The following is a 24896-nucleotide window of genomic DNA, read 5'->3' as shown; positions in this document are numbered from 1 at the left end:
GTCGGGGGAGTGTCAGGGGCATGAGGTGGACTGGGGAGGGGTCCGGCTTCGGGGGGGGATGTCAGGGGAAGTGAGGTGGACCGGGGAAGAGTCCAGCGTCTGGGGTGTCAGGGGCAGTGGGCGACTTCAGAGTGCCCCTCGTGTGCTGGACAGACACTGCCGGGGCCTGGTGGAAAGCTCTAGTATTCAGACTCTTTCGGTCCCAGACGGCACTGCCCGCCTGTGCACGGCTCTCTACCTGGACAGGTATCCCTGGGCACTGAAGTAGGAGGAGGTCTCCGTGGCATCAGCTGCAGTTTCATAGTCTGTGCTGGTCACTAGAAAAGGAAGAGTGGCTGCCGTGAGGCTGGTGCCCCACTTGCGTGGGCGCCCCCCCTACACCCTGGGGGCCAGCTACCCAGATGCCTCCCCCAGAGCCATCTGTGGAAATCCCAACCCCAACATGTGGCTGTCAGGAGTGGAGCCTTTGGGAGGTAATCAGGGTTAAAGGGGCTCCTGCGGGGAAGCCCCCAGGACCAGACGGGTGCCCTGAGGATGGGTGACCCCAGGTGAGGACCCTGTGGGAAGACCACATCTGCTGCCAGAAGATGGTCTCCCTGGCACCCTGAGCCCAGACGCAGGCCTCCAGTGCGGCCTCCAGAGCCCTGAGTAGATGATGTTCCAGCCACCTGCTCCGTGGTCCTGTTAAAGCTCCCTGGACCCAGATACCCTCCTCCATCCATATCCTGCCCCTGCACACAGTACGTTTGTGACAGTGGAATTTCTAGCAAGAAGCGTGGCCCAGGTTCCCAGCACAGAGCCCCTAAAACCTTTGGAGTTCCCAGTGCTGAGAGGCACGAAGGTGTCTTTTGTTACATAAAGAACTGACTTTGCAAAGCCCCTCAGGGTGGAGGCTGGTGGCCAGGGGACCCAACCCTGGACCCGAGGGTAGGAAGTGTCAGTTCCACCCCCTTACCTAGGGGGCAGGGAGAGAGATGGAGGTAGGATCCATCACCCCTGACCAACGGCCCAGGACTGAATCCATCGGGCCCACGGAACAAAGCCCCCCACAAACCCCACAAGGCAGGGCCTGGTGAGCTTCTGGAGACCACATCAGATGTAGGGAGAGGGACACACTGGAGGGACACACAAGCCCCATGCCCCTGCCCCAAGCATGTCCTCCATTGGCTACTTCTGTGTCATGTCTTGTTACAATAAAGGGGTTAAAGGAAGAAGGAGAGTGTTTCCCTGAGCTCTGTGAGCCACTCAGCACGTGCGTAGAACCCCTCGAGGGACGGTGGGGACCTCGGGTCTGTCACGGGGGTCGGAGAGCGAGTGGGCCCCAGACTTGCAGTTGGGGTCTGCCGTGTGGTGGTGTGGGCCTGAAGCGTGACTGTGTGGGGGATGAGGCGGTCTCCCTCTGCGTGGGTGTATTGCTGATTGCGGGGAGCGGGGGGAGTGATGACTCTGTTGGTGGGGCTTGACGGGGACTCTGACTGGGTCTGATGCTGACTCTGGGGGGGGGTTCATGACGGGAACTCTGCGGGGGGGTGGTGATGCTGACTCCGTGGGGCCATGACCCTGACTCCCTGGGGGTGTGACACTGACTCCACGGGGTGTGGGGTATGATGCTCGCTCCGTGTGGGTCCAATGCTGACTGCCCATGGATGGGGTTCAGAGCTGAGTTCATTGAAGGACCCCCGCTGGCCTCAGAGAATTTCTTGTTGATTCCTTACAGACTGGAAACAATGATGAGCCCTGTGATTGCCCCAGCTTCCCGCCTTGAGTTTCCAGGTCCAGGAGGGGAAACTGAGGCAGAGCCAGGCATGCTGTCCTGGATGGTGAACGCTGCTGGGGTCCACAGGACAGAAGCCAGAGGAGAGAGCGGGCAGAGCACTGATTAGCACGTGCACGTGGGGGGACCAGTCATCTGAAGGGGCCATCAAAACAGTACGGGGATTCTGCGTTTCCAGTTGGACTGGGAACTTCCCCCATCTGTGGCATCAGGTCCTCAGGAAGGCCCTCCCCTCAGCAGAGGGAGGGGGTCAGCCCTAGATGGAGCCCCGCCTGCTCCCCATCCAAGAGGAAGACCTCAAGAAGATCAGAAATACAAAGTATCCCGCCCTGCCCCCGCGTGGCCCATCAGAGACACGGGGAGGCAGGAAAACATCCCCCAGTGGGTCACAACCAAGCCAGGAAGACGCACATGGAACTGGCAGAGGAGGACATCAAAGCAGGGAAGAGAACTGCGTCAACAGAGACCCCCAGCACGCGAAAGAAGACTTCAGGAGCCCTCGTAGGACAAACGATCCACCGATGGGACTGACGGCAGGTTAGCCATTCCCGGAGGACAGCGGAGTTGAGAGGACAGTGGTACAGACAACGTGAAATGGAATGCAGACACAAAGGTGGCCAGTGAGAAGGGCTGGCCCATGGTCACGCCCCTGCACACCACCTCACGCGCCTGCAACTGGAGTCCCCGATGAGGCGGGTAGGGAAGACGCTTGAGGAAATGACGGCCAAAACCACGTGCACACCTGACGACAACCAGAAACCCCAAATCCCGAGAAGCTCCGTGAACGGCAAGCACAGGCAAACACAGGATGGAGTCAGGACCCCAGTCATAAACCCATACATGTCAAGGGAGTCAGCTTTTGACCGGAGTTCCACACCAATTTCATGGAGGAAAACAGTCCCTTCTGTGAACGAAGCCGGAACAATGGCATTTCCCTGAGACCAGAATGAATTGGGCCCTTACTTTACACCACATACCCAAACTAAACCTACGTATAAGAGTCAAAACTATCAAACTCTTGGGGAAAAAGGGGTTGTAGATCTTTATACCGTTGGATGAAGCGACAGTCTTACGACGTGACAATAAAAGTACAAGCAGCTGAAGGAGAAGTACTGCGCTTCATCACGATTAGCAAGTCCCGTGCATCCAAAAACATCATCCAAAAAGTGGAAGGAAAATCCTCAGAATGGAAACAAAAATATGCGAAAGCCACATATGTGATAAGGGCATAATGCCCAGGTTATCTGAAGAACTCTGACTACTCAAAATCAAAGCCCAACTTGAAAATGGGCACAAGATCTGAGGAGACATGTCTCCAAAGAACAGACAAAAATACCCAATAAGCACATGAGAAGACGGGCAGCACCGTCCGTGAGGAGGGACATGCACAGTGCTCGGGGCAGCCAGTGCTGGAGAGATGAACGGCAACAGGTGCTGCTGGGGTGGGGCAGGGGGAGGGGGGGACCCCCACTACTGGGGGTATGCTCAGCGCAGCTTGCCAGTTCCTGCAAAGGGAGCCCCAGCGTGATCATATGGCTAAGCGATTCCACTCCTACCTGTGTGCCCGCAAGCAGGACACAGGTCCCCAAATACTAAGGCTTGTACACAGATAGACACGGCAGCATTACCGAGAAGAGCCACGCTGACCAGCGTGTTGCATCGGAAACGTGTGGATAAGCAGCCCACGTGCACACAGTGATTTTCCACCCGAGAAACAGGTGAAGCTTACAGTGTGCATGCCCTCCCGAACACAAGAGACCACGTAGCATAGGACTCCATTCGCGTGAAATGTCTGGAATGGGCAAAGCCACAGGGAGGGCAGGCAGTTCAGGGGTCTCCGGGGCCGGGGAAGGTGGGATGGGGCGACAGCTAGCTGACACAGGGTTTCTCCCTGGGACCCCGGGAATGTTCTGACACCAGATGGCAGCGAAGCTTGCACCACAGGACAAACATACTAACATCCCCTGAACTGTACGTTCTTAGCACATTTTATGTCAAGCAAGTATCTGAAATGTTTAAATACCAAGAGAAAAGGCAAGTTTTGCACAGAGAAAGATACGCATGGCCTCCTATTTCTCAGTGGAAACCATCCAAGAGAGTAGACGGCGAGCAGCACCTTTAAGATATGAGAAGAAGAAAAAAAATCGTCCTAGCGAAAACAGCTTTCCAAATCACAGGAGAAATACAGACATTGTTTCACACATACAAAAGCTGGAAGAATTCTAGCATTCCCAGATTACGTGTAAAAAGGTTGGAAGACATCCTTCAGGCATAAGGACAGCAATGCTGGAATCCAGATCGCCACTGCAGGATGAAATGCTCCTACTTTGGTAAACATACACAATTTCGTCTCGTTCCCGGGGGCTGGCTTCTGTGGGGCTCCGCTGATGATGCTGGCCACGTCCGTGGCCCTGTGTCCTGCTTGTGTCCGCTTTTTTTTTTTTTAACACTGTTCACCATTGAGTGTTGTTGTTGTTTTCAGATCAAGTTCTTTCCTAGATATGTGACGCAGATGCCTTCCCCCAGCCCACAGTCCCCCAACGTGGGGTCTTTCACAGAGCAGAAGTTTGTAACTTTGACCAATTTTCCCTTTTGTGCGTGTTGCTTCAGTTGTCAAATATAAGTAGTCTTTTCCTGGCCACAGCTCCTAAAGATCTCCTCTGATCTCTTTCCCGAAAGTCCCATAGTTTTGTATTTTCTATTTACATCTGTAATCCCTGTGAAGCTCATCTTTCTATTAGGCCGAGGTCCAATTTTTTGGCGGATAAACACCCGAATCCCTCCAGCGCTACTTGAGATTCTATCCCGGAATCTGACATCCTACCTTTCCTCCACTGAAATGCTCTTGTGCTCTTCTCAAAAACTAGGTGGACACACTCATCCTGAGCCTACCAGGAGTCACCGTGTTAGAATAAAACACACCTCCTGTCCCCTTGTCCCTCGGAGGGACTTGGGGGACTCAGGAACCGTGTGCTTGGCACCAAGGACGACCAAATCCATATTGCTTATTGTACCACAGCAAACCGCCACGCGTGCCGGGGGCCCTGTGACCTGTCCCAGACAGCCCCCAAGGAGGGAAGAGCCCCACCCCCAGCCTGGCCCCAAGACATGGAGCTTCCCAGTCCTCTCTGACCTGAAACCAGTGTTCTCCGGGTCCGCCTACAGCCCAGCACCACCCCCTCTCCTAGCTCCCACGGTGGCCCTGATCAGCCCCGCCTCCCGCACTCACGGTCCACGCGGAGCTCGGCCTTGGTGGACGACACGCCCACGCTGTTCTCAGCCACGCAGCGGTATACGCCCATGTCCGCGGGCACTACAGCTGTGATGATGAGCTGGTGACCGCCCTGCTGGTCCTCGCTGATCAGGTAGTGGTCGTCCTCCTCCAGCATCCGGCCGTCCTTGAACCAGCATACAGTGGGCACGGGCTGGCCAGTCACCACACAGTCGAAGCTCACGGGGTACCCGTCCAGCACCTCCTGGTTCTGCAGTTCAGTCAGGAACACCGGGGCTGCGAGGGGCAGGTGGGGCGTGCAGTGAGTGGCCCCCGCTTCTCCTCCAGCCACCCCAGCGGCCGGTGGCCCAGCGTGCGTCTCTTGCAGGCCCTGCCAGCTTCACCCCATTCTCTGGGAGGGTCCTTGACCTCCCTCCCGGCCTGGGTCTCAAACCATCGAGAGGCAGGGGATAAGAGACAGGAAATGGGGAGTCAGGGGAGGGGAGGGGAGACAAATACTGCGGCGGCTGAGGGTCCAGGGCTGCAAGCATGAGACGGTTTCCAGACCTGACGCCAGGGGCTATGAGTCACACCTCACTGTTGTTCCTAGGGACACGCAAGCCAACAGTGGAACAGCTTTAAAATTAACTTGGTTGTTCGAGCAGGCGAAGGGGGCCGTGGAACCCCACCTTTTTAGCCATCTATCCTAAACCCTGACGGAGCAAGAAACGCAAACCCTGGGAAGTCGGGATCCCTAGACCCGCTTCACAAAAGGGGACACTGAGGCCCGGAGGAGCTAGCTGGGATGGACAGTGAACTCTGCTGCCCCCGAATTCGGGGTCTTCCAGCTCTGTGGGCTGCATCTGCAGCGGCCAGAGGTGGGAGCCTGGCCAACTCCCCAAGTCTGCAGCCGCTGGGATCCTTCTTCTCCCCCGCCCCACCGGGGCAGCGGGCAGCGGGCAGCGGGCGGACTCACCGGCCTCCTCCACAGTCAGTGGGCAGGGCGCCATCGCCTGTGGTGCAGCAGGGGGCAGAGCCAGCTTGCTGATGCGCATCTCCACGCCCCTGGGCCCCTGCTCCGACAGGCTGATGTCCACCGAGATGCCCATGGTGCCGAACATCTCTCGGAAGCAGGTGGCCGCACGGTGGGCTTCGTCCAGGGACTCGAAGTGGATGTGGACGGAGTGCTGGTCCTCGCGGTACGTCTGCCGGTCTGCAGGCTCCTCGGGCTCTGCGGATCCCTCATCCGCGCTGAGGAAGATCTCTTCGTCTGAGACCTCAGCCGGGCTCTTGGTACGGAAGAGCCGGTGCAGCCGCCGGGCCGCCCGGCGGAAGGCGTCGTCCAGCTCACCCCCGGAGGAGCTCTCCGCCTCGCTCTCAGTCCCACTGACCACCACACAAGCACTGTGGGCCACGCGGCCAAACTTGCTGCTCACCTGACAGGTGTAGCGGCCGGCGTCCGCCCGGCCCAGGCCCGTGACCAGCAGGGAGCAGGTGCCGTCGCTAAGCTGGTCGATGTGGTGGTGCCCACCGTCCGCCAGCTCCATGCCATCCTTCAGCCAGCGGGCACGTACGTCCGCCTTGCTGGACACCACACACTCCAGACGCAGGACATCCCCCACCTGTGCCTCGGTGTCCCCGAACGTGCGGGAGAACACAGGTCCCTCCTGCTGCTTCATCTCCTTGCGGACCTTGTAGCCCTTGAAGGCAGCCTGGATCTTCACGGCTGCCTTGTCCATGGATGGGTCACTCAGGTCGCCCGCTGGTGGGCGAGTGGCCGCTGGCTGGTCCTGATGCTTCTGTGGCTTCCCAGGTAGGACTGTGGGGACCCCAGCCTGTGCACACAGGGAAGGTGGGGAAAGCGAGGCCCGTGACAGGGAAAGGATGGTGCAGGGACAGCTGGGGCAGGGCTGGAAGCAAAGCCCAGGGCTCCCCCCCGCTCCATGAATCTGTACGTCACACCACTCTGCTTCCTGCCCTCCTGCAGCTGCTTAACCTACGGGTGCCTAGTGAGTCCTATGGCCTCCGAGATGGAGGCCCACCCGCTGAAACCACTTGAAGGGGTCAGCCGGACAGAGACTGACGGGTTGTGAGACAGAAAGACTAGTTTCAGCTCCTAACAGCCAGCTGGATGCTGGACGGGTGGACAGGTGCACAGGAGGAAGGCTGTGTAGATGGGTAAGTGGGGGATGGAGTGGTTCTGACGGATGGGTGGGGGATGGGTGAGTGGGGACGGGCGGGTTGATGGTGGATAACTGGTGAAGATCTGAGCCATCCAGGCCTCTCCTTGCAGGTCACACTGGACACTCACCTTGCTGGCCAGTGGTGAGGTGCTGGGCCTCCCAGCCTTCTTGAGGTAGGTAACCAGGGAAGGAGTGCCTGCCCGGGACTCATCGTCAGAGCTGGTATGTGAGAGGTCAGCCTCGCCAGTTCGTGCCAGCTCATCTGCTGTGGAGTAGTCCTCCGAGAGCTCAGGGGCTGCTTCCTCTGCCTCCTGTCGCAGACGCTGCAGGCGACCGTCCTCCTCGGGCAGCTCACTGATGGAGTCCAGCGTGGGCTCACGGCTCATGCGGCGCTTCCGGGCCAGGGCCTCCCACAGCAGGTGCAGGTCGCCCTCCTGGGCTGCCTCAGGGGGGAGGCTGGGCTGTGCAGGGGTCTCATCCCCGGACCCGGGGGTCAGCACCACTGAGAATGACAGGAGACTGGTCAGCAGGTGGGGGTGGGGGATGACAAAACCTTTACCCCAGGCTGGCCTCAGCTGTGACTGTGATTCTCCTCAGTAGACCAGAGAGCGCTGAAGGCCCAATCTTTACACGGTTTTGAGGCTCTGAACTGCCCTGTTGCTCTCAGCTTCCTTGATGAGGCCAGACCTCAACCTATATCAGGCCCCTGCAGAAGAGGAGTGAGCCCAAGGACAGGGCCAGAGTCAGGGAAAGTGCAGATGCCTCAGAGTGTGAGGGGTTCAGAGCAAGTGGGGGGGGAGTGATGGGGGAGGAGTCAGAGCACAGAGGGAGGGAGTCAGAGTGGGGAGGTCAGTGCACGGAGGAAGGGGGCCAGAGTTGGGGTGGGGTGCTCAAAGTGCACAGAGAAGGGGGTCCGTGGGGAGCCTGGTGGTGGTAGGGGTCTTGCAGTGGCTCAGAGCACAGGGCATGGGGGGTCAAGCACAGAGGAAGGGGATCGGAATGGGGATGCTCATAGTGAGGTCTCAGAGCACAGGCGGTGGGGGACATTTTAGTGTGGGGGCATGAGTTTAGGGGGGAGTGACTCAGTGGAGGACTCAGCATGGCAGTGCTCAGAGCACAGAGTGGGGGACTCAGAAGGAAGGGGGAAGGGAGGTTCAGAGGACAGAGGCGGGAGAGCGCAAGGGACCAGCAGTGGGTAGGAAGGCATGTGTTGGCCAGCGTCCTGCTCAGGTATCAATGTGACCTGAGCTGCCACCTTGTGAATAAGCTGACCTACGAGGCTCTGCATTTCCCCACCTGTCCTCGGTATTCTTTGGTGTGAGGCAGGCTCCCCAAGAGGACCCCCTGCCCTTCCACCCCCCACCAGAGCTGACGAAGAGGAGGGGCCGGCTCACTCCCACACCCCAGGGCTCTCATGCCTTGGCTGGGTCCCGAGGACGCACCCTGGAAAGTGGCAGCTGCAGGGGAGGTGGGGTCCTGGGTGCGGCGGCAGCGGTACTCGCCCTGGTCCTCCGCCGAGAATCCCCGGATGACCAGCGTCTGCTGCTGACCCCGGCAGAGAACCTGGAAGCGTCCGCTGGGCTGGATGAGCTCTGTCCCCTTCAGCCAGACGACCTCACCCGCCTCAGTGACCTCGCACTCCAAACACACGTCCTCACCGGCAACCACCTGCCGGCTCTCGGGAGCGGGGTGCGTGGGAGCCGGGGGCACGGGAGCGGGGCACGCGGGAGACCCCGGCACGGGAGCTGGCGGTGCAGGTTCAGGCTCCTGGGGCTCTGCGGGAAACGATGCCACTTCAACAAAGGCGTGCCGGGGGCCCTGCAGCCTGGGGAGACCTCGAGCACTCCAGGCGGACCTCACCCTTCCCAACCGTGGGGAGCTCAGCGACTCACCCAGTCTCACTGTCTGCGGCAGGTGCACGGGCTCCCCAGCCCCCGCTGGGCCCACAGCTGCCACGCGGAAGCGGTAGGTCTCCCCGGGGGCCAGGCCATCCACCACGCACTCCGGCCCGGGCACCAGTTCATGGCACAGGCGCCACTCGCCCGTGGCGGCTGCCTTCATCTCCACACGATAGCCGCAGAGACCGCCGCCACCGTCGCTTGCGGGTGCCACCCATGACAGCGTCACGGAGCGGCCTCTCCTCGCCACCACCTCGGCGTCCTCTGGGGGATCCGGGATGCCTGCAGGGAGTGGGGACTGGTCCATGGAGGCTCCTGGTCGGCTCCCGCACGTGCCCCGCCGGCCTGCTTTGGGTCTGATCCTGGGGTGTGCAGCGGGCGCCAGCGGCCCTCCCCCAAGGCGGGTGAGCCTCTGTGCTCAAAGGCCAAGACCGTCTGCGGGAGCCAAGGGAGACTGCGTGCCCTGAGCCAACCAGGATGGGGGCCAGAGAGAGGCCCCCCGCAGCCTCCAGGACTGGAACAGTAGAGCCCTCCCCATGACCTGAACCAGGCGACCCGAGTCACCCACCCAGTACGGTGAGCCGAGCAGAGGCCACGGCATCGCGGGCGGCGAAGGTGACCTCGCCAGCATGGTGCATCTGGGCACTGCGCAGCAACAAGGCATGGTGGCTGCCCTCCGCGGTGACCATCCAGTCAGGGTCGTCCGGCTGCACAGCAGCCCCGTTGATGTACCAGGTCGCCTCGCCCACCGGCACCGCCTCGCTGAGCGTGCAGGTGAAGTGGGCTTGCACCCCGGCTCGCACCGTGGCGTCTTGCAGCGGCTCCAGGACGTCCAGGCGCCAGCCTGTGGGTGGGGGCGGTGTGGGTAAGAGCAAGGGCGCCGGAGCGGCCTGGGGTTTATGCAGTTTTACCAAGCATGCCACCAGGTTCCTACAGCCCTGCTGCCTCCCCCTGGCGGAGGATGAGACCCAGCCCAGGCAGGAGGGGCCTCAGAGACCAGACCCCAGCCCCGCAGGTCCGTGGCGCAGGGTCCCATGGTGGGGCTGGTCTTAGAGACCTGGTCCCAGCCCTGCACGTCCATGGCTCGGGGTCCTGGGCATGGGCGGGGGGTCTCAGAAACCCGGTCCCAGCCCCGTACGTTCCTGGCATGGGGTCCTGTGGGGGGCGGGTCTTGGAGTCCTGGCCCCACCCCGTGGCCCCACCCCGCCCCCACCAGGCCCGAGGCTTTGCCGGGGTGCTCTCCGAGATACACGCCCTGCCTCCGCCCTCCGCGCCCCTGACCTCTGACCGTGAGGAATGCGGACGTCCCCACGTCCCCCGCCAGAAAGGTGACCCGGCAGCTGTCCTGCGGCCGCAGGTTCTTGAGCAGCAGCAGGTGACGCAGGCCATTGTCGAAGTAGACCACCTCCGCGCTCTCTGAGCTGTGCACGGGCTCATCGTCCAGCAGCCAGCTGTGGGCAGCCGCCTCGGGGCGCGACAGCTGGCACTCGAACAGCGCCTCGCCACCTTCCAGCGCGTCCACGTTCTCCAGCCCACGCAGCACTGTGTTGCTGGCTGCGGGGAAGCGGGCAGCTCAGGGCTCGCCGCGCAGTCCTGACGGAGGGCCTCCCCCCATCACAAAGGGCCCCGGGGCTGATAGGAAACAGCCAGTGGAGGGCAGCATATGGCGTCCACGCGGGGCCCCACCCACTCCCACACCCTAGGGGCTCTGGTGGCCAGGGCTGGGGTCTCCACACCAGACCGGTGAGATGGCTCACAGGTGTTTCCAAGGCTCCACAGCCAGGCTCAAACCCCCACCCCACCCCACCCCCACTGCAGAACGGGGCTCTGCAAATGCTCCCCTTTCTCCCTGTCCCCAGCCATGCTGAGCTGCTCCCCTCACACACACACACCCAAGACGCACCTCTGCCCTAATCCCCTACCCCTCTCTAGTCCTCCTGCGCACACAGGACACCAGTCTTGATAAGTGGACACGTGGTTTTTGTGTAAGCTGTGAGCTCAGGCTGGGCATGCCTGGCCCCAACTCCAGCTCAGGGCCTGGCTGCCCTGGCTTGCCACCTGCCACGGCCCATTCCCACAACACACCACCCGCCGGGCAGTGATGTCAGTAGGAACAGTCTGAGTGGGCTTCCAGGAGGAGGAGGAACCTCAGATTGGGCAAGCCTGAGCCAGGCAAGAGGACTGACAAGAGGGACGGCAAGGAAGGAGGGACTCATGAGGGGCAGCAGGGACCTGGATGCCAGGCGCCAGGTGGGGTCCTGGGAGTGGGGTGCATGTCAGGCCAGACAGGAGTGCCAGGCGACCCAGAGCTGGCCTGGATGCCGGGAAGGCTGTGACCGTGACCCACAGGACCTCAGATGCTGACCTAAGGGAGGGGGGCAGGGCAGCCAGGTGCACGGCCCCAGCGGCTCTCTGGGGTACGCACTCGAATGAAACCTGTTCCCAGCCCTTGTGCTTAATCCCAACTTGTCCCCAGGGTCCACCCTGCAGGCAAGAGTGCCCGCTCTGGACAAGGAGCCCCAGGGAGAGAAAGGGGCAGAAGAGAGCACCAGAGAACCAGTCTATGTCCCTCTTATGGCCACCTTCCTGGCCCTGGGCTGCTGGCAGCACAGACCAGACATCTCCACATCCCAGCCCCTTTCCTCCCCGCATCAGAATCAGTGGCACCAACAGGAGTTATGTCCATGTCTGTACTGGGCTCAGGTGGCCAGGCGGGGGCTGCTCTTAACCATTCGTGGGGGAGCAGGGCCACACCTGCCATCACTGCTGGCCCTCAGCATCCTTAGTTCCCATCCCAGATGTACCTGCTGCTTTGCCTGGATAAAATCCCAGACTTCAAAGCAACGGTGAGCCCCTGAGCCCTCGCCTGTCCTCTCCTGCTTCTTGGGGCTCTCTTGTCCGCACTCCCTGCCCAGATGCCCTCATGCCTCGGGCCCATCCCCACCTCCCTCAGGCCTGGGCTCCCACGGGGCCCCTCCCCATAGCTGCTGGTGGCCATCTCCCCTTCCTACAGCCCCCACAGGGATGGCCCCCTGAACAGGGGGATTGCTGTCTCTTCTGTGCCTTGCTCCCAGAAACCAAAAACAAAGCATTTTAAAAACTAAGTTCTGTTGAGAGTGAAGGGGGGGCGCCCCATCTGGCAGGTGGCCCCTGACCACCGCCTCCAGCCTGCAGCTCACTCATCCCCAGGAGGCGTTCAGATTTTCCCAAAGGGGAAGTGTCAGCAACCAAGAGATGTCCCCCAGACAGGGGCTGCCGTCCGCACCCCACTCCTCGTTCCCAGAGCGTGTCCTTGCTGTGCTGCAGTGGGGACACAGGCTGGGGGGCCCTTGGGGGGCCGGCCTGGATGGGAGAACAGCTAAGACCCCAGGCTCAAGGAGCGCAGCCCAGCACCGCATCCTGTCCCAACAGGCCGCTCTGGGAAAGGTGGAGCCCTGCCTGCTGGACCCTGTCTTTCTGGCACGGTCACATGGCCTCAGCTGTCACCGCCGGCCTGGGCTGTCACCGCTGGCCTTGGCAGCACTCGGGACGGTCCCAGCCATGCCAGAGCCGTGCAAGGCCTCACCTTGCACATGGAGCAGGGCTGCCACGCGGGTGCCCGCAGCCTCACAAGAATAGATGCCACTGTCGCAAGGCAAGGCTGGCCTGAAGGACAGCCTGGCCACGGTCCAGTCCTGCTCTATGAAGACACGGCGCCCGTCAGCGCACACCTCCTGCTCGTCCATCTTCCACGTGGCCTGCACGGGCCGCGAGTACTGGCAGAGGAGCTCTGCCGGGCCGCCCTCCTCCACCACCAGGTCCTGCATGGCACTGACCACCTCCACCGTGGGATCTGTCGGCCGACACCCCAGGCACGCGTCAGCCAGAGCGGCCCGGCCGCACCCCACCCGCCCTGTGCTCTCAGCAGCTCAAGCAAGCGTGGGGCTGTGGCAGGAGGGGCCCCGTCCCAGCGACCTGAGCCTCACCCCTGCCCACCACCATCCCCGGCGGCTCCCCTAGGCCCCCCCTCATCCCTCTTATCCCCAAAGCCCTACCTCCCTCCCCACCCCCTGGCCCAGGCCACACTTCCCCTCAGCAGGGACACGACACCTGTCCTCAAAGCCCCCAGGCCCTGCTTGGGGTCTGTGAACTCTGCTGGTCACACGCAAGCCCCGCCCCCCAGCCCAGCTCGTCCCTGCTCCAGGGGCCTCGCTAACCTCCTTGGGGTCCCCATCCCCTCTTAGCCTGCTGAAATCCTACTCAACAAATGGGTCACCCCAGGGCGTGGGTGCGTGTCCATGTGCAATCTGCCCTGGTCCTGGGGTAAGAGTGCCAGGCAAAGGCTTGCTGAGTGGTTAGATGCATGGGACCAGCTTGAAAGGACAGCACGGGAGAACCTCTCAGCTGTCCCAGGAGCTCCTGACACCCCCACAGATGTCCCTCCCAGAGAGCCTGCAGCAAGGGAGGCAGCAGCTAGCAGGGACGGTGCAGGCTTTGCCGAGGACTGGGAAGGGGGCTCTCCCCTCCCGACTGCCCTCGTGGGCTCCTCAGAGGGCTGGCCCAGGCAGGAAGCAGTGTCTGGGCCCCACGGGTGGCTGAGGAGAGGCATGCCTTACAGCTTCACCACTCCCCAGGCCCACCTTCTCTCCTACAAGTCAGGAAAGCAGACCTCCCGTGTGCCTGCCCTGTCCACGTCCTGGGGCCAGCCCCAGACCTGCCGCCCAGGGAACCCGCAGCAAGCATGCCAAGTCAGTGGGTGCAAAAGCGCCAGCTCAGGGCGGGGTCCCGTCGGCCAATACCTTTGACCAACAGCTTGGCCGTGGAGACCAGGGCCCCTGCACGGTAGGTGATGGTGCCCGAGTCGGCAACCCCCAGGCCCGAGAGCGTGAGGGAGTGGAAGGTCCCATCACGCACGGAGATGGCGCTCTGGGGGCTGTCCTGCAGTAGGGTGCCATCCAGCCACCAGCGGGCCTCCGGCCCACCGGCGCGGGACACCTCACAGGAGAACGTGGCCACCTCCCCCGCAAAGACGTCCACATTCTGCAAGCCACGTACCAGGCATGGGGCCGCCTCTGCGCAAGAGGGCAAAAGGAGGGGGGCTGGGCATTCTGGGTCTGTGGCACCAGCCTGGGGTCTGAGTCTACAGATCCACCCCGGCCAGCTGGCCTGCCTTGCTTGCAGAATGAAACCCAGAGACCGTGCACGGCAAGACCATGGAGGACCGGCTCAGCGCCCTGCAACTGACACCCCCGTTGGCACACAGCCACTTTCACCAAAGGAGGCTGATGACCTGCCTCCATGCCCTTTTCAGAAGGCACAGCGCACATGCCCTAAGCCGCCAAACTGGGGTCTTTGTGGGGTGGAGTGTGGGGTAAGGAGAAGCTGTGAGGCCTACCGCTCTGGTGTGGTGTGGGATCTCCCTTGGGACATAAGCTTTCCATCCCTGGAGAGATGGAAGCAGGTATCTCTCCCATTCCCAGAGCTCCATCTATGCAGAGGTGCCCTAAGGTGCCTCTAGCCCTCAGATTCCCAGGCCCTAATGCTCCATGGCAACTGTTCCCCTGCCCTGTCACACAGTGGGGCCTGAACCCAGGGCCTTCCCAGATGCAGATGATACCTGCTCTGTACCCCTGTACCCACCATGGCTGACCCCTCCCCCAAAAGGCCCTCCATACCCTTCCTGAGGCCGCGCCATTGATGCCCTAGGCCCCACGTGCCCTTCCCCTCTCTCCCAAAAGTGCGCACCTGACTCCATCCCCACGCTACCCCACCAGTGCCCCATTCCCGTCTCCAGCAGAGTTCCCGAGTTCATCCACATGCCACCTGTCGGGACACTCAACACATCCCCATGCTTATGGTCCTCCCCACAAGGCCATGGGCAGGATACTCCAGCTGGGGTCACCAGGCCAAGACTGGCCAAGGCACAGCCCTCAGTAAAGCCCGCAAGGCCCAACCCAGTCCCATGCTGCCCCCTCACAGATGCCCAACCTGACGAACATATGAGAGCCTTCCTGGACCCACTCTGCTCGGGACGACCAGGATACTACCCCTCTCCCACCACTCAACTTGAGGGCACTGCTCTCTGGAGCCTTTCCCAGCCCCACAGTTCACAGAGCTGTCTGTCCGCCCTCTGAAGATCTGGTGGAGAGACCAGGGGACCTGAGGTTCAGGACTCATTCTGTCCCTGTGTCCAACTCCCACAGCGGACTGGGGACTCCCTGGGGCAGAGCTGCATCTGTCCCCTCTCTAAGTAGATGATGGTGAGGCAGATGGTGGATAAACGTACAGACGCACAGATGGATGGTGCGTGAACAGATGGACGGACGGCGGAGGGAGGGATGAACAGGTAGATAAGTGGACAGACAGAAAAATGAGTGGTAAATGGACAAGGGGATGGATCGCTAGATGAACGATGGATAGTGCATGAGTGGTTAGATGCATGGGACCAGCTTGAAAACTGGGAGTAGGGAAAAACCTCTCAGGGTCAGGCACTGAGATGACCAGCTCTGGGGACAAAGTATAACCCAAGATGAAAGTCTTCAGATACTGCCTACAGGCCTGGAACCTTATATGGTCTTGTCTAAACCTACATGCATCATAGTTGCCCCGCTGCATCAGCACTTGGAAATCTGTTGGATGCACAGCTGTGTATCAGTGTAGAAATGAGCACATGGACTGGTGTCACAACAGTCATTGCATGGAGGGTGGAAATCCCAAAGGCCCTGCCTCCACCGCAGGGCCCCGGCCCACAGCAGCCAGCCTCCCCACCTTCCTCCTGTGGACAGCGCTCATCCCATAGTGGGATCCCAAACACACAAGAATGTCTCAAGCTGACATGCACTGGTCCATCTCGTTGGGCTTCTGGTCTGTGGCTTTAACCACGAAGGGGTGGAAAATGGTCACCCCAAAGCAAGTTCACCTCTGGGAGGCTTGGGTTTCTGGTCACACCACCTCCAAACAGCTCTCTGAGTAGGGAAATACAGACACCCACAGGCAAGGGGCTGCTTAGGGGAGGGGGCTGCCCACCTGTGACCTTTAACTGGGCCTCCGAGCTACATGAGCCCACTTGGAAACTGATGGTTCCAGCATCCTCTAGGGTCACCTGAAGGAGAGAGGGGGTCTCAGCCTGGAAGCCCTGCTCCCACCATCTCCACAGGCCCCCAACCCTGTGTTGGGACCTTCCCTCACCCACACGCCTGGGAGCACCATGGCTGGGGACAGGTCCCAGGAAACCCACCTTGTGCAGGGTGAGGAGATGGAGCGTGCCATCTTCCACAGTGATGTCATTCATCTCATTGGCCTGCAGTGGTACCCCTCCCAGGGCCCAGCGGGCCTCCTGGCCAGAGGCCCTGGACAGCTGGCACCTGAAATGGGCGTCCTGGCCCTCGCTGAGCTGCAGGTCCTGCAGCGGCTCCAGAATGGTCACCTCAGGGACTGCACGGTGGGAGACACAGTGTCGGCCTCCCAGTCAGGAGTGCCTCTCAATCCCCAGGGTCTGCCGCAGCACCCCACCCCAACTCCGAAGACAAGCGCGTGAGGCACCACTCCATCCCAGAGTCGCCCAGCACAGGGCCGGCTCCCCACCGGTTTCCCACCCACAAAGGCAGGGATCCAGGGACCTGTGTCTGGCCCACAGAGGGCCCGAACCCCCAGCCCAGAGTATGCAGCGAGCCTGCCGGGCCCCGCTACCTCGGACAGTGAGCTGGGCAGAGGACGTGTGGACGCCCACGTGGAAAGAGATGGTGCCTGCATCCTCGGGGGTCACGCCCGTCAGCCGGAGAATGTGGGTGCGGCCTCCCCGCACCGACACTTCTGTCACCGCATTGTTCTGCAGCGGCAGGCCCTGGAGACGCCACTCCACGTTGGCGACTCCGTCCCGTGACACCTCACAAGCGAACTCCACGTCCCCGTCCACCTGCACCTCGGCATCCTCCAGCCCCCGCACGATGGTCACCTCCGGCTCTGGGGGGTAGGCCACAGGTCCCTTTACCAGCCAGGCCAGAACACCCGAGCCAACCTCCCAGTCCTCCTCCTCCAGGAAACCCTCCTGAATATCTTCACACTCTTCTCGTCCCAGCCCCTTTGTGCCCCACACGCTCGTTACCGTGACACTCAGCTCCTAGACGGGGCTGGGGGTGCCTGTTGGGAAGGAACGTGAGCGCTTGTGTGGTGCTGGGCTCCACCCACCCCGTGGCCCGCCCTGCTCGGCCAGGACAGCAGGAAGGCAAGCCCTTTAAAACAGGCGGGGCTCCATGAGGATGACCAGGCCAGGCTGCCCGCCTGTGGGCTTGGGATGCAAGGCAGTTTCGGGTGGGCAGGACGCAGTGTGTTTCCCACTGTGAATACTCCTCTCTAGGAGCACCTACGCCAGAGGGAAGTGGAAAGGAGGAGAGCCAGTAACCCCAGGGCCCTCGGAACAATACCCAGACAAGGGCCTGGCCTTAACGGGAGCAGCCACAGAGCAGCCACAGGAGGAGAGTGGGTGGCAGGGAGGGCTCACCTCTGACCCTGACAGCGGCCACGGTTTTCTGGCCGCCGGCAAGGCAGACATACTCGCCCGTGTCCTTGGCCTCCAGCCCGTGGATCAGCAGCTCACATGTGGTCCCCAGGCGCCTTATCTCATATTTGGGGCCCCCGTGCAGCTCCACACCCTCCTTGAGCCACTGCACGGGGACACCGGTCTCTGTCCCGCTCAGCTCGCAGCGCAGCCGGGCCACACTGCCGGCATCCTGCTCCGTGCTCTGCAGCTCCTCCCGGAATACGGGCCTAGGGGCTGGGGGGCCAGGGAGGGGCGCTTAGGGCTGCCCAGCAAGGCAACCCCTCGCGCCCGACCGGGGACTGAGGGCCCAGCAGAGGGCAAGGCGCTGCTGGGCAGCTCACCTCGGATGGAGAGCCTAGCAGTGCTCTGCGAGTCGCCCGCGTTGCAGGTGTAGTGGCCGGAGTCCTCCGGCTCCGCGCCCCGCACCAGCAGCTCCGCCGTCCTGCCCTCCTGCACCATCTGGTATTTGGCGCACGGGAAGAGCTGCAGAGACCCTTTCCGCCACTCCACGCTGGCGCCCTCTCGGCTCAGCTCGCAGCGCAGGCGCGCCGTGGCGCCCTCGTCCACCTGCTGGGCCTGCAGCTCCCGCAGGAACCGCACAGGTGCAGCTGCGGGGACGCAGAGAGCGTGAGCGCAGGCGCCGGGCCGGGAGCGCGGGGGCGCCGGCGGGGGCGCAGCGGGCGCTGCTGTGCGTTGGGAAGAGAGTGGGGCGGGGCCCCAGGGTGCCTGCGGGGGTGCGGGGTGCGGGGTGCGGGGGCAACCGCCAGTCGGGAAGGCAGCACAGGCACTCGGCTGAGGTTTCTGGGGAGGTGGGACTAACCGCTGGGGCGCCACGGCGGAGCAGGAGGGGCCAGCTGCTAAGGGTCTGGGGGGTGGGAACCACGGGGGCGTGGCTACGGGATGTAGGGGCGTGGCTCCAAGGTGGGGGCAACGGGGCGTGGCTACTAGGAGCAATGTGGACCTCGGGGGTGTGGCTACGGGGTGCAGGGTCGGGGCCAAAGGGCCGTGGCTACGGGTGCAGAGGGGTACCGAAGGGGCGTGGCTATGGGTACAGGGGCATGTCTACACTGCGCAGAGAACTGCAGGGGGGTTTCAAGTGGGACCTTCAAGGGTGTGTTTACAGCACTGGGGTGCGTGCCGCAGGGGTATGGCTATGGGTGCAGAGGGGAACCGCAGGGGCCTGATGGTGGAGGGAATCACAGGGGTGCAGCTGGGACGCCACGGGTAACCTCAGGATCTCAGCTACTATGGTGGGGACAGTGAGGGCTGAGCTTGCTGCCAGGCCTGACATGTCCCCCGTGGGATGCCCAGGGTGGTGCTGCAGCCCCGAGGCACACCCCAAAGCACAGGGGTCCTGCATGGTGCATGGGTCTCGCCCTGGGGCCCACCTGTAACAGTGAGGGTGGCACTGGTGGCCTGGGGTCCACAGGTACATGCGTATTCGCCTGTGTCCTCCCGGCGCAGGTCCCGCAGTACAAGCTCCACTATGGGGCCCCGCTGCCGAGGCTCCCTGCGCCCGTCAGGCTGCACCTCTAGGCCGCCCTTGCTCCAGACCACGGCGGCGTTGGGCTGGGACAGTTCACACCGCAGGGTGACCGAGGCCCCCTCCTCAGCCTGCAGGCTCTGCAGGGGCTCCCTGAATACCACCTGTGGGGCTGAAGGGTAGGCGGGGGGCCGAGAGACACAGGATCAGTCCCGCCATGGGCGTCCCAACATACAACGGGACACACTGAAGGCGGACAAGTTGGGCAGATTGGGGTGAGGTGAGAGAGAGACACGAGGGGAGAATTCTGTCCCCACCACCAGGAGAGACCCCGTGAAGACATGAGGATGAGGCCAGTAACCAGACAAAGGACAGAGGACAGTAGAACACAGGACAGAGGAGGGAAGTACCTCTGACAGCCATAGAAGATGCAGAGAAACAGAGACAAGCACAGGCACCCACAGACTCCATGTGGTCACACATGGTCTTTACCCCTGACGGTCAGCGTGGCCGATGTCCTCTCCTGCCCGCACACACACGAGTACTCCCCAGCATCTGCCACGGCCAGGCCACGGATCTCCAGCTCACACGTGGTCCCATCCTGCCTCAGGCTGACTCTGTCCCCAGCTCTGAGGGTCTCGGACCCCTTCTTCCACTCCACGGGGGCCTCCTTGCTCAGCTCACAGCGCAGCGTGGCCGTGGCCCCTTCCGTGGCCTCCTTGCTTCTCATTCTCCCTATGAACTCAGCAGGTGAGGCTGCAACAGGGCCGACAGAATGCCATTTTCATCCTCCCACAGGGACAAAAGGGGTTTGTGGGCAGGCAGGTGGGGCTGCTTACACTTCACAGTGAGCGTGGCCATGGTCCTCTGGTCCCCGAAGCAGCAGGAGTACGGCCCGCTGTCCTGGGGCCGCAGGTCCCGGACCACTAGCTCGAGCACCGTGCCCTCCTGATGCAAACTGTACTTGGGCCCAGGCCGCAGAACCTGCTCTCCACGGCGCCACTCCACGGGCGTGACCACAGACGACAGCTTGCAGCGCAGAGTGGCAGCCCCGCCCTCCAGCACCTCCAGGTCCTTCAGCCCCTCCCGGAAGCGTGCTGGCCGAGCTGTGGGCAGGCACACGCTCAGTTCCCACCCACTCCTGCATCCCAGCCGGGGCCCTATGGCTGCCAGCAGCTGGGGACACAGCAGCCAGCAGGAGATGAGAGAAGGGCAGACCGGCATGAACGGTGTGCCCCCAAGTTCACAGGCCGGAGCCCCACCGCCCAGAACCTCAGGGCAACTGTGACTGAACAAGGGGTCTTTACGGAGATAATTAAGGTAAAAGGGGCCACAGGGTTGAGCTTGACCCTGCCAGTCACGTAATCCCACAGGCGGAGACGAGGACACAGACACAGACGGACAACAGTGCAAGGACACAGGGAGAAATCGGCGAGTCCATGCCACGAGAGAGGCCCCGGGAGAAGCCGGTGGTGCCCATGCCTGGACCTGGGACTTCCCAGCCCCGGGATGGGAAGACTCTCCATGTCTGTCGCTGGACCACCCAGCCTGTGGCATGTGTTAAACAACCCATGCTAACCGAGCAGGGGGAGACCAGCCAAGTCCAAGGGAGGGGACACAGGGGTCAGGACAAGACACAGGCACGAAGCAAGAAGCAGGCAGCTTCTCAGAGACGACAGGGGCGGAGGAGGACACCTCCAGCAGCAGCAAAGCCCTGAGACGGAGAGGGGGGACGCTGGGGTCCCAGGGCCCCCCACCCTGAGATGGAGTGTGAGCCCAGGAACTTACCGTGGACCCTGACAATGGAGCTGGTCCAGGAGCCCCCAGACTCACACTTGTAGCGCCCACCGTCCTGCAGGGTGGCTCCAGTAATGACCAGCTGGGCCCGGTGGCCCTCCTGGCTCAGCTGGCAGCGAGCCGATGGCCGCAGGGCCTTCCCATCCTTGGTCCAGGACACAGGGCTGTCCGAGGTGGTGGTGTCACAGATCAGGGTCAGGTCCTCCCCCTCCGTGACAGTAGCGTCTGTGAGCTCACGGGAGAACACACTCAGCTTTTCTGGGGGTACAGAGAGACACACAGGATGCTTGGGGACTCCTGCAGACAAAGCAGCTCCCTAGCTAGGTGTGCAGCTGCCCCCTCAGGCCAGGGCCACTCATGGGCTGCCAGGGGGATGAAGCAGGCCTGGCACAGCGCAGTCCACCCTGTGGGGACGGGGGACCACCCTCCAACAGCCTACCTTGCCGTGGTCCACAGGCTGGGCACCATCCCCATGAGCCCCAGGGCCGTGCTGTGTGTGTGGCCAACATCTGCCCAACCCCACGGCTGCCCCTTAGTCTGTGGACTGGGCCCCCCACGGTGCGGAGCACACAGCCCACCTGTGATCTGCAGTGTGGCTGAGGCCCGCTGGTCTCCCGCCTCAAAGTGGATGGTGCCTGAGTCCTTGAGAGCCAGCTGCCGAAGGGTGAGCACATGGTACCCGCCGGGCTGAGCCTGGATCTCATTGAGCTCATTGGGGTGCAGGGGCGTCTGATCCAGGAACCACTGCACAGGCCCGTAGTCGGCGGGGGAGATGCGGCAGGAGAAGGTGGCGGACGAGCCCTCGCGCACCTCCACATCCTCCAGGTCCTCTGTGATGAGCACCCTCTGGCCTACAGGGTGCAGACCGTCAATCAGGGTCCCCTGCAGCCAGCTGCCGCCGGAAATAGGCCGTCCCCACTCCCGGGTCGCTCGTCCCATGGGCCGTCCCCACTCTTCCACCACTCATCCCATGGGCCATCCCCGCTCCCAGGCTGCACGTCCCGTGGGCCGTCCCTGCTCCTGGGCCACATGTCCCACGGACCATCCCCTTTGGCTCCGGCATAGGGGACCAGGCTGCGCATCCCATGAGCCATCCCAGCTGGCTCCGGCATGGACAATCAGGCTCACACCAGCACACAGGAAGGGCTCACAGCCATAGCTCCACAAATTTGCACCAGGTCCCACCAGCAGGGCCTCAGAGACGAAGCCACCAAGGCCCTACTCCCAGGAACAGGGAAACCGAAGTTGGTCTCAGAGGGCCTCCGAGCCCCCTCCAGACCCAGCTCCCAGCCAGCCCCCTACAGGCCAGGACCCCGCCGGGCCTCACCCTGCACCAGGAGCCGGGCCTGGGAGCAGGCCTGGCCGATGTCGCAGGTGTAGGTGTCACTGTCTGCCTTGGTCAGGGCACTGATGGTCAGCTTCAGGGTCAGGCCATCCTGGCTGGGTGTGTGCTTCCCTGAGGCAGGCAGCTCCGTAAGCCCCTTACGCCAGGTCACCACGGCGGCAGGCCGCTCAGTCCTACACACAAACACGGCCGTGCCCTCCTCCGTCCCCTGCACATCAGCCAGCTCCTCCGTGAAGCGGTTTGCCTTTTCTGGGAGGGGTGGGAAGGGGTGGGGTGAGAGCTAGGCGGACCCTATGCCGGCCCCTTGGACAGGGAGCAGCCCCCACTGTGGGCAGCTCTCCTGCTGAGGCCATGGGGACCCCTCCCCTGGTCTCTTGTGGGGTCACCTTCCACACGGAGGCTCGCTGTGCTCTTGGAAGCCTCTGTCTCACACGTGTACTCGCCGGAGTCCTTGGGCGAGACAGCATGGACCACCAGCATGGCCCGAGGACCGTCCACGACGAGGTCGTACTTCTGACTCTTGCGAATGGCCTTCCCGTCCCTCAGCCAGCGCACTGGGGTGCCAGCCCGGGACAGCTCACAGCTCAGCACCACATCCTCGCCCGGAGCAGCCTTCTGGTCTTCCAGGGGCTTCACGATGTCCGCGGGCCTCTCTGAAGAGGGCAGGGCAGCCACCATAAGACAGGGCCAGGCCCCAGCCATGCTTAGGGTGAGGGTGGGGCAGGTGACCATGGGGACCTTGGGCCCTGGAAATCAGGAGCCAGCGTGGTCATGGGGAGGGAGCTGGGAAGAGGACACAGGAGGCCACAGACTCTCACACCTCGGCCCCCTTCAGAGCCTGGGACTGAAAGCATGGCCGCTGGCAGCAAGAGCTGGGGACTGGGTGTCACCACCTGCACCTGAATTTGATTTATGCCAGGTGCATGAATTCAGGGACAGCAGCAGCGGCTCGCCAGCTCAGGGAGCCATGAGCCTGGGGGCTCCCATAGCTGTCGGACCACACACCAAAGACCAGAAGCCCTGCTTCTGCCCAGAGTGGGAAAGAGGGAGCTCCTTCAGATGACTAAGCCCCAGCCCCCAACAGTGTCTCTGGGTCTCCAACCGGGGAGCTGCCCAAGGGGACAGTCCCCAGCAGCACCTCATTCCAGCCTGAGGCCCCACAGTAACCCCAGCCCCATGGAGAAAGGTGCCCATCCCTGCCCCATGCCCACCTCGGACGATGAGGGAGGCCTTGGAGGTGAGGTCCAGTATGGAGAACATCACCTCCCCAGCGTCACTAGGAGCAGCGTCTTGGACAGCCAGGGTGTACTTGCGGCCCTGGCGGCTGGCCCGGAAGCGGCCCGAGCCACCCACCGTCTTCCCACCCACGGTCCACGTGGCCACGTCGCCGGTGTTCTCGTGGGACAGGACACACTCGAACGTGCAGCTCTGGCCCTCCAGCACCTCCACCATCTTCAGCCTCTTGGTGATGCCCACGTGTAGGTCTGTGGGCCACAGGAGATGGCGGTCGCCCCAGGCCAGGCTCTTGGACCCCAGCCCGTCCCCTACCCTGGTCTGGCACTGTCAAGCCCAGAGCTGCCCCAGGCCAGACCCCATGACAGCTGAAGCCTCACTCCCACCCCCTGCAGCCCTAATCCTGGGGGGCCTGCTGTCACTTCCAGTCCACTACAGGACAAGCACTGTCCACAGTGGTCACAGCTTGAACACTCCAGAAGGCCAAGGACGGGAGTCCCAAATGAAGAGGCCGTCTAGCTCTAGCACAGACTCACCATGCCGCCCTGCCCCCTTCCCTTTCTGTCCTCAAACCCCAGCCAGACCGGCAGGGACCCGCCACAGGGTCCACAGGGTGACCAGGCAGCAGGCCTGGCATGCACACGCAAGTGAGGGAGAATGGGACCGGAGGAGCTGGGCCAGGAGAGCTGTGCACGCACGAGGTCAGGCTCGGGCTGAGAGGGACATCTGCTGTGCTGGGGGTGAGGGGGCCCACGCTGCCCTGCTGACTCCATGGGGAGGCACGTGGCCTGCCAACAACCACCTTCACCAGGCTGTGCCTGTGGCCTGGGAGTCCGTCCAGGGCATCCTACATCTGACATCTTGGCTTCTGCCGCCAGCCACCCCCAAGCCGTGACCCTCATAGCTGCCCACACACAGTCCCTGATGCTGGGGGACGGTCTCCAGCCCCCAGGACTCTATCAGGCACTGCCAGTTCAGTCTCCCCAGCCCTCCCCTTGCTCATCGTCCCTCACCCGCCTGGCCTGTACCTGGGCCTCCTGGGATCACATCCAGCCTACTCCTCCAGGAGCCTGTCCTGACCTCCAGAGCTCTGCAGGGCAACCTCCAGCCTTGGAGAAGGGGTGGGCCCAGGGCAGAGGCAGCCCTCCCCACACACACAGATCTGGAAGCAGCCCCGCGCCCTGAAACTGGTTCCGCCCCAGACCCGGCCCTGCCTCCTGAAAGCAGCTCTGCCCCCTGGAACGGACCCCGCCCCCGGACCCGCCTTGCCCCCTGGACCCGCCTTGCCCCCTGGACGCGGCTCCACCCCCTGGGCCTGGACCTGCCTCCTGGACCCGACCCGGCCCCTGGACGTGGCTCCATCCCCTGGGCTTGGACCTGCCTCCTGGACCCGGCCCGCCTCCCGGACACGGCTCCAGCCCCTTGGGCCTGGACCTGCCTCCTGGACCCGCCCC

At 62.7% G+C, this 24896-nt stretch overlaps 1 protein-coding gene across 1 annotated transcript in view; it reads right to left on the bottom strand.

Annotated features, from left to right (window-relative positions):
* Positions 1-24896, bottom strand: part of OBSCN (obscurin, cytoskeletal calmodulin and titin-interacting RhoGEF) — an 87416-nt gene that overhangs the window by 22004 nt on the left and 40516 nt on the right. Inside the window, exons 26-48 of the mRNA XM_032848485.1 lie at positions 23421-23693; positions 22596-22862; positions 22192-22458; positions 21443-21715; positions 20856-21122; positions 19907-20173; positions 19560-19823; positions 18973-19239; positions 17926-18192; positions 17546-17818; positions 16735-17007; positions 16283-16479; positions 16072-16147; positions 13845-14117; positions 12632-12898; positions 10348-10620; positions 9635-9910; positions 9061-9348; positions 8611-8943; positions 7297-7670; positions 5962-6820; positions 5004-5282; positions 239-317 (exon numbers count right to left, since the gene is read on the bottom strand). Coding sequence (XP_032704376.1) covers positions 239-317; positions 5004-5282; positions 5962-6820; positions 7297-7670; positions 8611-8943; positions 9061-9348; positions 9635-9910; positions 10348-10620; positions 12632-12898; positions 13845-14117; positions 16072-16147; positions 16283-16479; positions 16735-17007; positions 17546-17818; positions 17926-18192; positions 18973-19239; positions 19560-19823; positions 19907-20173; positions 20856-21122; positions 21443-21715; positions 22192-22458; positions 22596-22862; positions 23421-23693 — 6532 coding nt within the window. The remainder of the gene's footprint in view (positions 1-238; positions 318-5003; positions 5283-5961; positions 6821-7296; positions 7671-8610; positions 8944-9060; positions 9349-9634; positions 9911-10347; positions 10621-12631; positions 12899-13844; positions 14118-16071; positions 16148-16282; positions 16480-16734; positions 17008-17545; positions 17819-17925; positions 18193-18972; positions 19240-19559; positions 19824-19906; positions 20174-20855; positions 21123-21442; positions 21716-22191; positions 22459-22595; positions 22863-23420; positions 23694-24896) is intronic.

The sequence above is a fragment of the Lontra canadensis genome, unplaced genomic scaffold (assembly GCF_010015895.1).
Source record: "Lontra canadensis isolate GAN:19392208 unplaced genomic scaffold, GSC_riverotter_1.0 scaffold205, whole genome shotgun sequence".
Taxonomy (NCBI): Eukaryota; Metazoa; Chordata; class Mammalia; order Carnivora; family Mustelidae; genus Lontra; species Lontra canadensis.
This window is presented reverse-complemented; position numbering and strand designations above follow the sequence as displayed.